This window comes from Chamaea fasciata, unplaced genomic scaffold (genome assembly GCF_029207755.1).
Source record: "Chamaea fasciata isolate MVZ Bird 193981 ecotype frontalis unplaced genomic scaffold, bChaFas1.0.hap1 SCAF_22, whole genome shotgun sequence".
Taxonomy (NCBI): domain Eukaryota; kingdom Metazoa; phylum Chordata; class Aves; order Passeriformes; family Sylviidae; genus Chamaea; species Chamaea fasciata.
The window spans coordinates 7,402,401-7,414,444 of record NW_027094107.1 but is presented as its reverse complement, the minus strand read 5'-3'; the positions used below and the strand labels follow the sequence as shown (position 1 = coordinate 7,414,444).

The following is a 12,044-nucleotide window of genomic DNA, read 5'->3' as shown; positions in this document are numbered from 1 at the left end:
AAGGCAAGATCATTTTGATGTTGGAATAGCTGTGACTGCATCAGGGGGTTTTGGGGGGGTTTTATTGGGGTTGTTGATATGTGAAAGTCATCTCTAGCCCTATACCAGGGAAGAAAGTGCCCAGTGTAGATTGGAGCTTAAAAACAGAGTCTATGTGAGTATTTGTGGGTATGAATGAGAGGGTTTTGTGTTTCCTTTGTCTGCAGGCCCTGTATCTGATAGCTACCAACGGGACACCCGAGCTGCAGAACCCCGAGCGACTCTCGGCCGTGTTCCGAGACTTTCTGAACTGCTGCCTGGAGATGGATGTGGACAGGAGAGGCTCTGCCAAGGAACTGCTGCAGGTAAGGTGTGAGACACATGTCCAAGGGATCAGTTCCCTCGTCAAAGGCATCGGGTGCCCCCCTCCACATATGAATCTCCAGTCTTGGTGCTTTCAATCAAAAGCCAAGTAGAATCCTAGAATGGTTGGGGTTGGAAGAGACCTTTAAAGGTCATCTAGTCTGAGCTGGGATCTCTTAAACTAGGTCATGTGGCTCAGAGCCCCATCTGACCTGATCCTGAGTGTTTCCAGGGATGGATTTCCACCTACAACATCCCTGGGCAACCTGTCCCAGGGTTTCACCACTCTCCTTGTAAACAATTTCTTTATTAGATCAAATCTAAAGTGATCCTCTTTGGGTCAAAAACCAGTCCTTCTTGATCTGTTGCGACAGGACCTGCTAAAATATGTGTCCCCAACTTTCTTAGAAACCCCCTTAATATTCTGAAGTGTTGCAGAGTGAGGTGTCCCCAGGGCCTGCCCCTCTCCAGGCTGAACAAGGCCAGCTCTCTCAGCCTTTCCTCAGAGGAGAGATGCTCCATCTCCTGGTCATTTCTGTGACACTGTTTCGTACTTTTGGGAGTAAATTCAGTTTTAACTCTTGACAAAAGAACTGAAGTAGAATGATGCCAGGTACAGAGGCCTGAAATGGTGGTGGTGGAACCCAGTAAAAGCGGTCCCAGAGATGAGGCTGTGGGGAGATCACTGTGAGCCTCAGAGGTGGCCCCAGCTTGTCCCTCCTGCTCCTCTCTTAGAGTTTTCTGCCACTAAATCCCATTTTTAGAGGTTTCTGCCACCCAAACAGGCCCAGCTGAACAGGGCTTGTCCCTGCCCTGTTTGCTTCCTGGCACAGTCAAGCTGCTCGAGGTTTGCTGCCAGGTTTTGTGGCGGAGAGAGAGCTGCAGAACGTGCCACTTGACTGTCCCTGCTGGGAAGGAAGGTGCCAGCCAGCACAGGAGGGCCAGGGGATGGAAGGGTGGACACTGCTCTCCCTGCAAGCCAGAGCTGAGCCCATCAGCACTCTGCCACTTGTCTCCCTGCTCTTGACCTGCTGCTGGAAACCTCAGTACAGGTCTTGAGAAAACACATGAGCCTAAATCCTACTGGGTTAAACATTTCTTGGAGGTATTGGTGTTTCCTGAGGAATGACTTAACCCATCTTTTTTGACAATTAACACAGTTTGTGTCTTTAGAAGGGAGGAACCTGAGTGAGTGTTTTGGGTTTCCTGAAGGGAACAAAGCTCTAGGGCAGCAAGCAGCATTCCCAGAGCAATGGCAGGGCAAAAATCCCAGCAAGCTGAAGACACCTGGAAAAATGGATTGATAGGTGTGTGGGCCACATTTGCCTGTGATAACAATGTGCTGGACGTGAAGGTGGAAGTGCAGATGGTCCCCTCAGTCCAATTTCTGAGTATTTCTGGTAACAAGTGGAATCCTGGTTGAGCCAGCGAGGAACTGAGTTCGGAAAGTAACACCACCTTTCTTGTTTGTTTTTTGTTTTCTTTTCTCCTCTCCTTTGGGCAGCATCCCTTTTTAAAATTAGCCAAGCCTCTCTCCAGCCTGACTCCTCTGATCATTGCAGCAAAGGAAGCAATTAAGAACAGCAGCCGCTAGCACTGCAGGTCGGCTTTCTGCCCTGCCAGCTCAGAGCAGGACTGAGAACACAAACTCTGTACAACCTCAACTCTCGTGCTGCGGGACAGATGGATGGATGAACAAACCAACGGTCACAGTCATGGTGGTAGGACCACCCCAGTTCCTCAAGGAGTAAAAAAAAAAAATTATCATTTGTCTTCTTCCTGCTTTCTGGCTCCTTAATTTATTTTTAAGATGAATCGGGGCTAAGGACAGAGAGGTAATGACAGAAAATGCTTTGCTGCCTCAATCATTTCCAAGGTAAAGCAAATTCAGTTGGAAGATTCCCTTCCTTCTCACTCTGTGAATAAGCTGTACATTCACTTTTAAATTGTCGGTTCTTTCTTAACGATGTAAAGTCGTGTTTATGGGGTTTTTGGTATGGTTTGGAATTGGAGAAGGGCAATTCTTCATTCATCAACTTCAGACTGCCTTTTGAATACAGCCCACTTGCCAGTTTTTGCCCAGTTGTGGTACTTCTACACGAGGAAGAAAGTGCAATTGCATTTCCAACCAAAAAGGAATGAAGAGTGGGACAGACAAAACGTCCTGTGGACATCCAGGCATTCAGCTGGGACTGTGGAGTGGTTTGGTTCTCGCCGATTGGATTTGTACCCCTAACTGCAATCCCTGCCCGGGTGAGAGTCTTGCTCAGCTGGAGCAGCAGAAAGATCAGTCGGTGTGCTCAGAACAGGTTTGCCTGATGCAAAGCTGTCAGAGCCACGTGAGGGGAGAGTGGGCCCAGCCGTGCCCAGGGCTGAGCCCAGCAGAGCCCAGAGCAGCCTGAGGAGGACTGGTAGTGACAAGTGGCAGCAGCCTGGCCCTGGGTACCTCTTCCTGGGACAGCACTAATCCTCCCATCTCAGAGCCAGACTGGGTGAGGACTGTTCTCCAGGGAAATCGTGGCCGTGCTGAGAAATGCCCAGCCTGGTGGGATTGGCCATCCCTGGTCTCTGCAGGAGTGGAGAAGGGCGAACAGAGCAGAGCCCTGGTGCCGCTTCTGAGGGTGCCTGTTCTTCTCCCAGCTGTCCTGTAGTCCCTGGGAAGGGTTTGTAGTGTCTGTGGAATTGTCAGCGGAGGGGGAGAGGACCAGGCTGCTCTGCAGGCTCCTGCACAGGTGAGCATCCTTTAGGCACAGGAGTTCTGCCCTGGGAACCAAGGCTTGATGCAGGGAACAACCTGCACGCTTCAGCTCTGCAAGAAAGCGCCTTAAAACCTGGAGTTGTGCACTGAGCAAGAACAAAAGTGGGGAATGCAGAGTGGATTGCAGGATTACTTGGAGGCACCAGGCCAGCCTGCTCTCTGCTGTCCTACCTATGGCAGGCACTGACAATGAAGCTCTTGAGTTGCTGCAAGAGAGGGAATTGGGGATGTGCCTGAGGACTGTGCTTGACAAGTCAGCGGATTTGGAAGGGAGCAGAATACTTTCAGTGTGCAATTTGTGTTTTATTTATTCGTTTCTGAAAGACACAGTGTGGCTTCACTCAGTAAAAGCATTTGCATGGCGTTACTTGTTGCTGTATTTTAGGAGTACAACTCATGCAAGACCTTCAAAACAGCAACTGAAGCAACATGCACCCAAGTGAGCAAAAAAACCCTCACAGTAAAACAGCTTTCTGCTATCGATCTTCGTGTTGGCCTGGTCCTGCAAAGGGTTAAGTAGCCTTTAAGGCACTCACTGCCTTCATGTCTGGCCAGCAGTAATGAAGGACGCTTGGGCTGCTCTTGAATCAGGCCAGGAGCATGTGTGGCTTTGGCATCCTGTTTAGATGCAGTCTGCGTGTGGCAAGTGTCCTTACTGCTGCTCCCCTCGCTCACGCTGGCCATCGCAGAGGCAACAGGCAGAGGAACCCTCCCTGAGTTACCACAGCCAAGTAGAAATTCACTTCCCTTCATTCCCTGGGGAGCACAACAGGTGGGATTTTTCAGATGACCAGGTAACGCGCCGAGGTGAGCAGCTCTGGTTTCCTGAGCTGGGGAACGTCAGGAGGAGCTGAGGGAGCTGCCAGGAGCCCACAGCTGGAGTGACAGTGGTTGACGGGACCTGCAGCAGTGGCTGCCAAGCTTTCCCCCCAGAAAAGAAGCCGCTGGGGAGTGGGAGCAGCCAGGACAGGCAAACAGGCCGTAGCACAGCAGATGGTGCAGAGGGGCGTGCAGGAAGCTGCTGAAGCCCTGCCAGCTTGCCCAGGGAGCAGTGGTGTCCACCCCATAGAAAGGCACGGCTTCTCTAAGCTCCGCACCCACCACAAGCTGTGCAGCCGCCCGGACAGAGCTCTGCTGGGGTTGTGCTGCCGGGCAGCTGTGCCCTGCTCTGAGGCCAGTCCTGGTGGCAGCAGCATGACTACAGCTGTGGGACACGTGCCCAGGGAGGGGAACTCCTCTGCTTTGGGCCAGAGCTGCAGCAGCAGGCGCATGGGGAGGACTGTCCAAGCTCACTGAGCCCCTTGCCACCACTTGCCAGCAGTCCTGGCTAAGGAGGAGATCCCAGGTGATTGGACTGTGGTGAACGTGACTCTGATCTGCACGAAGACCTGGAAGGAGGATCTTGGGAACTACAGGTGTGTCACCCTGACCTACCTCAGAGCTGGGAAAAGTCATGGATCGTCTGGAGATCGTGTGGAGTGCCATCACAGGGCGCATACAGAACAACCCTGGGATCAGGCCCAGCTGGGGTGGGTTTGTGATGGGCCTGACCAGCCTGATCTCCTTTTTCAACAGCATGACCTGCCTAGGGCACGAGGGGAAAAAGACTATGGATGTGTCTACCTGGGATTTAGTAAAACCTGTGTCAGTGTTTCCCACAGCTTTCTCCTGCTGCTCGTGGCTTGGATGAGCACACTGTGGGTAAAAAAACTGTCTGGATGGCTGGGCCCAGAGTTTGCAGGGAATGGAGTCACATCCAGCTGGGGCTGTCACCAGTGGTGCCCCGGGGCTGGGTACTGGGCCCAGTTGTGTTCAGTATCCGTACCAGTGATCTGGACAAGGGGATCCAGGGCACCCTCAGCTAACACCAGGCTGGGCTGGAGTGTTGATTGCTGCAGGACAGGGAGGCTCTGCAGAGGGGTCTGGACAGGCTGGATTGCTGGTCCAGGGCCACTTGGATGAGGTTCAACAAGGCAAAAGTATCAGATCCTGCCCTTGAGTCACAGCAACCCCCTGCGGCTCCAGGCTTGGGAAAGAGTGACTGGAAAACGCCTGGTGGGAAAAGAGCTGGGAGCGCTCATTGAGAGCAGCTGAACATGAGCCAGCAGTACACAAACAACTACCTGAGAAGAGGTTGGAGCAATGGGGGATCAGTCTCTTCTCCCAAATAACAAGCAATGGGAAGAGAGGAAATGGCTGCAAGTTGTGCCAGGGGAGGTTTAGATTGGATATGGGACAAATCTCTTCACCAGCGGATGGTCAAGCATTGGAGAAGCTGTGCAGGGCAGTGGTTGAGTCACCTCCTCTGGAGGGATTTAACAGATTTGTAGATGGGGCACTTGGGGACAAATTTAGTGGTGGATTTGGCAGTGCTGGGTTGATGGTTGGATTCAGTGAGCTCAGAAGTCTTTTCCAACCTGAACGATTCTGTCCTGTTTAGAAGACTTTGTTTCTCTTGTGAGGTCCCATTTTTGTCTGTCAGCTCAAGATCTGTGTCTGTAGGAGAAGCTTCCTTGCGAAAGAGTAATTTGGGCTGGAGATGGGCTGCCCCCAGTGTGTAAAGCATTCATCAGGATGAAACATGTTTGTATTCCTGTAAGAAGTGAAGAAATGAGTGACAGTTTCTGTTTCCAGTATATCTTTTGTTTTTTTTCCTATCCACAAAAGAACAGATAGCCATCCTTTAAAAGGAAAGCACTTTGTAATGGCACATGTTTGCTGGACATACAGTCAGAATACTTCTGTTGACAAACTACTCTGTTTGATTGGGTAAGGGGGAATTTCCTATTTATTTCCTTTACCTATAAGTATTTCAGCATCTCTGCTTAAAAAACCCCCCACCACCACAACTTTCCAGAAGACAGCAGGTATGAAAAACAAGGAAATCAAATGGTAGGTTTTGGGTTGTTTTTCTAATCAGTGTATGCCTCAGCATACAGAATGTTGTTGGCACTGACTTTTTAAAGACAGCCGCTGTCCTAAGAGGCCTTACTTTTTATTTTATTAAATATTCTATTCCTTTTCCTTTGCATCAGCAAATCCAGAGATTTTTCTTTTAAAACCAGTTCCTGGGAGGCAGATAAGATGCAGGAGAAATAATCTCTGCCAGTGGCTGTTTTCAGCACGGACTGTACTTGCCCAGCTGAGACTGTGTGACATGCAGGGAATGTTACCTCCAGTGTCCCTGTGGCTCCGTGCTTGGGACAGTCTCTGGTGCTGATTCACACTCACGCATCCTGAAGGATGGCAGCTGTGTTTGTATGCTCCCAGCCTGGGTATTAAATGTAGAAAAGACACAAGTAATGTTTAAAAACCCAACAACACAAAACCCACAAAAATCCAGTCCTGAGGGAGTCCAGTCTTGTACGTTATTTACGGGCTCACGGAGTGTATTAGGATTGACATTGGCCTTGCAGAAAGGAAAGAGACAAATAGTGTAAAATCTCTGGAGCCACCTTGGGTTTTCTGACTGCTATCCTCAGATCACACAGTTGGTTGTGTATCTTCTTGAAGTATTGGGAGTGGTCTGTTATCGTTGCAAAATGAAAGCCAAAAGTTTCAGACACTTTTATTCCAAGGTTTTAAAAGATTGGTTAATTGTCTTCATTTTTTAATTAAACAGTGAAATACCCTCTCCAGGAACTTGACTGTGATTCCCATCCCTGCAGTGAAGACATGTGAAAATGAGCCAATAGCTCGCTGTGGTTTAAATGTGTTTTGGGACAGAAGCATGGTAGCCGTAAAGTCAGGGAAGTTTGAGAAGCACAGAAAAGTTTATTTATTTAAGAAAAAAGGAAAAAAAAAAAAGATAACCATACCTATGTAAAATTCCATACAGCTCCTGTGTGCATTCCTGGGAAACCTGCACGGGGTGGGTCTTACAGTGCTCTCAGGGTTGGATCCCAAACTTGGGCCGGGGTTACATTCTCACTTCTTGTGTCCAGTGCTTTTGTAAATATATGTGTATTTATTCTTCATCTTTGGCTACTGGTTGGCTGCTTCATCTTTGGCTACTGAACAGTTTGGTGTGCTGCTCCACTACACACAGAAGAACTCAAGGGTTTGTGCTGAGTTTCTCTGAGGCCAGTGGCTGCACTTTGGCACATCTTTGAGCCAGTCCTTCCCTATGTCCTGCCACCAAAAGCTAAGCACATTCCAGTCACCACGAGAAGGGAAGTACCTGTCTCCTGTCCTCTAGTTGTAGGAAATGTCACTGTTCTCTATTGTCCACACAGCAGTAATTGCCAGTATATAATCCTTGCTGTGGCTACTGACTATCCCTCACGCTGAGCATGTAAATATTTGTATTTCTTAGTCCAGTCCTGAGCAAATCCAGTGAGCAAACAGCCAGAGGGAGCCCTGTGACATCTCTCATTCAAGGCAGGAGCCGGTGTTTCTTTGCTTGACACCCAGGACATGCACTCTAGTGCCAGCTTTGCCTTGCTAAGTCAGTGGTCCATTCACCTTCCTGCTGGTCCCGTTTCCTCTTGGAGCCTTCATTCATGCCCAGACGTGCAGCAACTTAATGATGGGTTGATGAAGACGTATAAATGTAAGTCTTTATCTCCTTTTTTTTCCTCTCCTTATACCAGGTAAATATCTCTAATTTTATCCCAGTTTTTCAGGAAGCAGACAAAGGTTAACCTTTGTGTTTTGAGAGAAACCATCCAAACTTTTTTTGAGTGTGATTTGCACTTCAGGGATCTTTAAAACTTCTCTCTGCTTGTGTCTGTCCTTGATCTGACAGGGTAATTTTATTTTGCTCACTGAAACTTGCAGAATCTCCTGTACCCATCTCTCTCTGGATGCAGTTTAGAGCCGATCGCCGTAATCCTCGGTGTGCATCGTGCCTGCAAACCATCACTGGCTTGAGCCTACCAACAATGGCCTGTACCTTTGGTTACAGGAGTTCTCTCAAAGGAGAAAATGGTCTCACATTAAAGAGGAGGAGGGATGGCCACATGCTCTGTATGGGTGCCCTTTGGGCTGCCACGTGGGCACAAACCTGCAGACTTTAAACAACACCTTCTTCTTGCTGCTCAGCAGTTCCCCCAGGCAAGCACTGGCGTTCTGTGAGGATCTGACCTCGACTGAGGAAACTGGGGGCAATACCATTACTTAAAGCTGGTAATATTGAAAACTAATTGATTTAATAGCCTGTGATCACTGTAGCCTGCACAGCTTTCAAGCAGACCACACAACCAGCTTCAGCTCCTGTGTGTCAGGTACCTTCTGCTGTTTGGTGGCGCCGTGTTTGCAGCTGCTGGAGGCTTGCCTTGCCCAACTCAGGTGCAGAGCCAGAAGGAGCATGGTTGGGCTCCTCGGCCTGGGTTTGTAGCCATGAATGCAGGGCAGAAGAGCTGTCGGACACGTGTGCACACACCTTTCAATCACAACTCCCTGGTGTTACAGCTTTACGGATGCCAGCCACCACAGCAGGTTCCCACCCTGGTATCCAGAGGTCTTTTCCAACATAAAGTATTCTACAGTTCTGTGATTCTCTCTGCTGGATTCAGCTAGGTCTATGTTAGCAGCTTCAGTTTGATCAGCGAGTTTCCTCTTGGTCAGCTCTTGTGGCCCAAGGCTTCAGCTCCTTTAGCTCCTTGTGCTGAGCTGCTCGTGCTAAATGAGACAACTCGGAGAGAAGAATGCATGTCATCCAGTTTCTTCTAGAACACCGAGAGGGAAGGGTGTGCAAACACCAGTATTGCTTATGTGTAACCTCCTCTCTGCCCTTCATGCCTCTCAGAGGTTTCAAACAGGAAAGAGCTTTCCTAGAGAGTGAAATGAAGCAGCACGTCACCTCTCCCAGGCTTGCTCTTCCCAGTCTCTGCACTTGACTGGTTTTGTCCCTCTTGCTGTGCCCTCTGTTCCCCCTGTGCTCGGTGGCTGCTGCCCAGGACTGTGGAACCGGCGCAGATCCAGTGGTCGGGACCCTCCTTTCTCTGTCCTTTGAGCTGCCTGCTCACAGCAGCCTTTTCCATCTGGAAACTCGATGTGGGGAGGGAATCCCCACCTCTGCTCCTTGCACAACCCCCAGGAGCCCAGGGCTGCCATCTCAAGTCAGTGCACGGAGGGCTTCCAGATGCCTCAGCCTGCTGTGACACCACTGCCCACGGCAGGGAACAGTGGCAGGGGGTGGTTGGAAAGGTCCGCTTGCTGCTGGATGCTGTGTGTGTCCAGCCCTGCCCCAGGCTTAGGGATCAGGTTGAAGCAGTGCTGCTGCTCCCTGTGGAGTCGGTGAGAACTTGGTTGTTGCTGTCACTGACAGCTGAACCGGTGGCTGGAGCGGCAGGTGGTGACAGCGCCCCAAGCCCCCGGGACTGGCTGGGAGGGAGCTGCCCCTTGTTCTCCCTCTGCCCCACGCAAAACTGTGCCGGCACAGCAAACAGGCAGCCTGGGAGTCTCTTCCGTCCTTGTCCTTGGAGATTTTTGAGCTTAGCTGTACAAAGGCAACTGCTTTTGGTCCCTCTGTGTATCCCCGTGTTAATCAATGCTGCTAAATCCATCTGTAGCACAGCGAGGGGAGAATCCTCGGCCCTGCAGGGCAGGAGCCAGCGGGAAGGGAGCAGAGGACCTGTAGCACCTCCTTGGGCAGAGCCCAAATTCTGTGAGGGAATAACAGAGTTGTTCTTGTGCACTGCTGTGTCAGCACTGCAGGTGCTGTGCCTGCAAACGCGTGGTTCGAGATCTGCAAAAGAATTCTGCAAGTCTTGACTGGATCAGGATGTCACCAGTGCTGAACTCCAGTTTAGTCCAAAGCAACCAGTTTACACCTGTGCTCGTATCTGCTCGATTTTTTTTCTTCAGGGTATCCAGACAAAAGTAAACAGAGGAGGAGCCTACATTCTCATTGTTTATCAGAAATGTATCTCATTTTGCTGTACATTCCTTTTTTAGGATGTGTTATCTGTTTAAAAAAAAAAGAAAAAAAAAGAAAAGAAAAAAACAGAAAAAATATGAAAGAGAAAAACAAAAAAACAAATGTGTAGTGAAAAATCTTCTGTAACTTTGGATTAAGAGGTAACTGATCTTTTTAAAAAGAGAACTAAGTTATTTACTTTGTAAATGTGCTGATGGCATGGATCCATCTTATTGACCTCAGCATCCTTTTTTTAAAGATTTTGGGTTTTGTTTCCAATATTAAGTTATTTTAAATTGTGGTTGAAGCAATAGGAAATTGAAATATGGATTGTGCATGACTGTGTCTTGAGTGTAAAAATATTGCAGTTTGAAACTTGGACCTAAAGTATTGCAAATAAAAGTTATAAATTCCAGCGGATTGTGTGACAGCAGCTTTTCCTGTAGGATGTGCAGCGTCAGAAAGTTTTCAGCAGTGGGGTTTGGGGGTGCTTGGAGCTTTGTCCTGTGCCACTCTGTGTTGTCATGACACAGGAGCTGACCTGCCACCAGCCCTGGTCACCCTCTGCCACCCCGGCTCCGTGGACCTTGTGTCCCCTAAAGCAGACACAAAGTGTTCCTGCTGCTCTCCCTTTGCACAAATCCACAGAGAGCTGGGATTGTTCCAAGTCTCCTGTCTCCACTGTGCCACATTCCTAAAGAACCAGCAGCGCATCCCAGTGAATACAGCGAGTTACACGGATGGTTGTCAGCTCCCCTTCCTGCCCAGAAATCCCGAAACTGCTTCTGAATGCTGCTCCCTTCCGCTCTCGGACACCTACTCACACAGAGCTGGGAAAAAACCCCCTGGCCGCCGGCTTCCAAGGTGAGTAATACCAAAGTTAGAGCTTTATCCATCCCTATCCTTCTAATATCTATACGTGGGGGTGTGCATGGATGTGTCTGGTACAGAAAGGAAGGAGAGTGCAAGCGACGTGACTGAAACTTTCACTCTCCGTTCCATTTCCATGGGTACAGAGACATCGTGGAAACCCTCGCGCAGACAGACCCTTCTGTCCCTGGAGGACGGCTGGGGACGGGGAGACCAGGAGGGCAGGACATGTGCCTTGGAAGGGGAGGAGCGGGGAAATCTTTTTGTTCTGCCCCGGGTGGTTGGAGAGCAGGGACGTGTCCAACTCGGCTCTGCCCTGGGAGCGGTTTCCAGCTGTGGCTGTGCATTTCGTTCTTTCCCGAGTCGGCAGCGCTATCGTGTGGTTGTTTTGCTGAGCGCTGACGGTGCCCAGGAAAAAGCCGAGCGCTTTCCCGACCCAGCCCCATTCGTGCAAGAGCTCCGCTGTGGATCCTGGCTCTTGGAGACCGACACAAGGTTATCCTGCATCCAGCGGCGAAGAGAGATGAATCGTTTCGTTGCTGGCTTTGCCGTTTATAGGCTGCAAAAGAAAAGGCAATTCTGGCACAGCCCCTTTCTTTAGAAGCTTTCCCGTGCGATCAGTGTCTCGGCGTGTGACACACACCCACTGAACTGCATCGAACCCCCTGGAGAAATGCACTTTCTGCCAAGCTCTGTGTGTCTTCTGACCCTCTCACCCCTGCAGATCCCAAACCCACTTCAAAACATCCAGCAGCTGCGCCCAAAGAAATAATCCTAGAACAAGAGGGCAGTGCTGGCTTTCGTAGTCCCTTTAGAGTCTGTGAGCTAGGCAAGGCACCCTGGCGATCCACACTTTCCTTCTCAACTCTGCACAGAGCATCCTCGCATTCTGTCAAGGCGGCAGAGTCCGTCGTTCCAGCGGGGCGCTTCCAGCTGCCGTTCAGACGGAGATGTGCCGGGAGAGAAGGCATTGCCTGACCTTCCGTCTTCCCTGTAACCCGATCCCCGCGGATTCTCCGCTGCATCTGCTCCGCATCGTGTTCTCGCCATCTCAGCCTCGAAAGCCAAGCGCGGTTTTCCCCGCAGAGGGCTGGAAGAGGAAGAGGTGGCTGCTGTTGAACTTCTCCCTTGTGAGCGCTAACTTGACTTCAGCAGGCAGGGAAGTGGCAGCCACGCTGCTCCTGCAGCCTGTTCGCTGTGCACACAAGGACA

The 12,044-nt window shown here is 50.2% G+C and overlaps 1 protein-coding gene across 2 annotated transcripts in view; it reads left to right on the top strand.

The window, feature by feature from the left end:
* The window catches only part of PAK3 (p21 (RAC1) activated kinase 3), a 100,704-nt gene extending 91,799 nt beyond the window's left edge, over positions 1-8,905 (top strand). For both annotated transcript variants that reach the window (XM_066202592.1, XM_066202591.1), the window contains exons 14-15: positions 207-344; positions 1,847-8,905. In XM_066202592.1, the coding sequence (XP_066058689.1) occupies positions 207-344; positions 1,847-1,936 (228 nt within the window). In that variant the 3' untranslated portion in view covers positions 1,937-8,905. The remainder of the gene's footprint in view (positions 1-206; positions 345-1,846) is intronic.
* Positions 8,906-12,044: the final 3,139 nt, after the last annotated feature.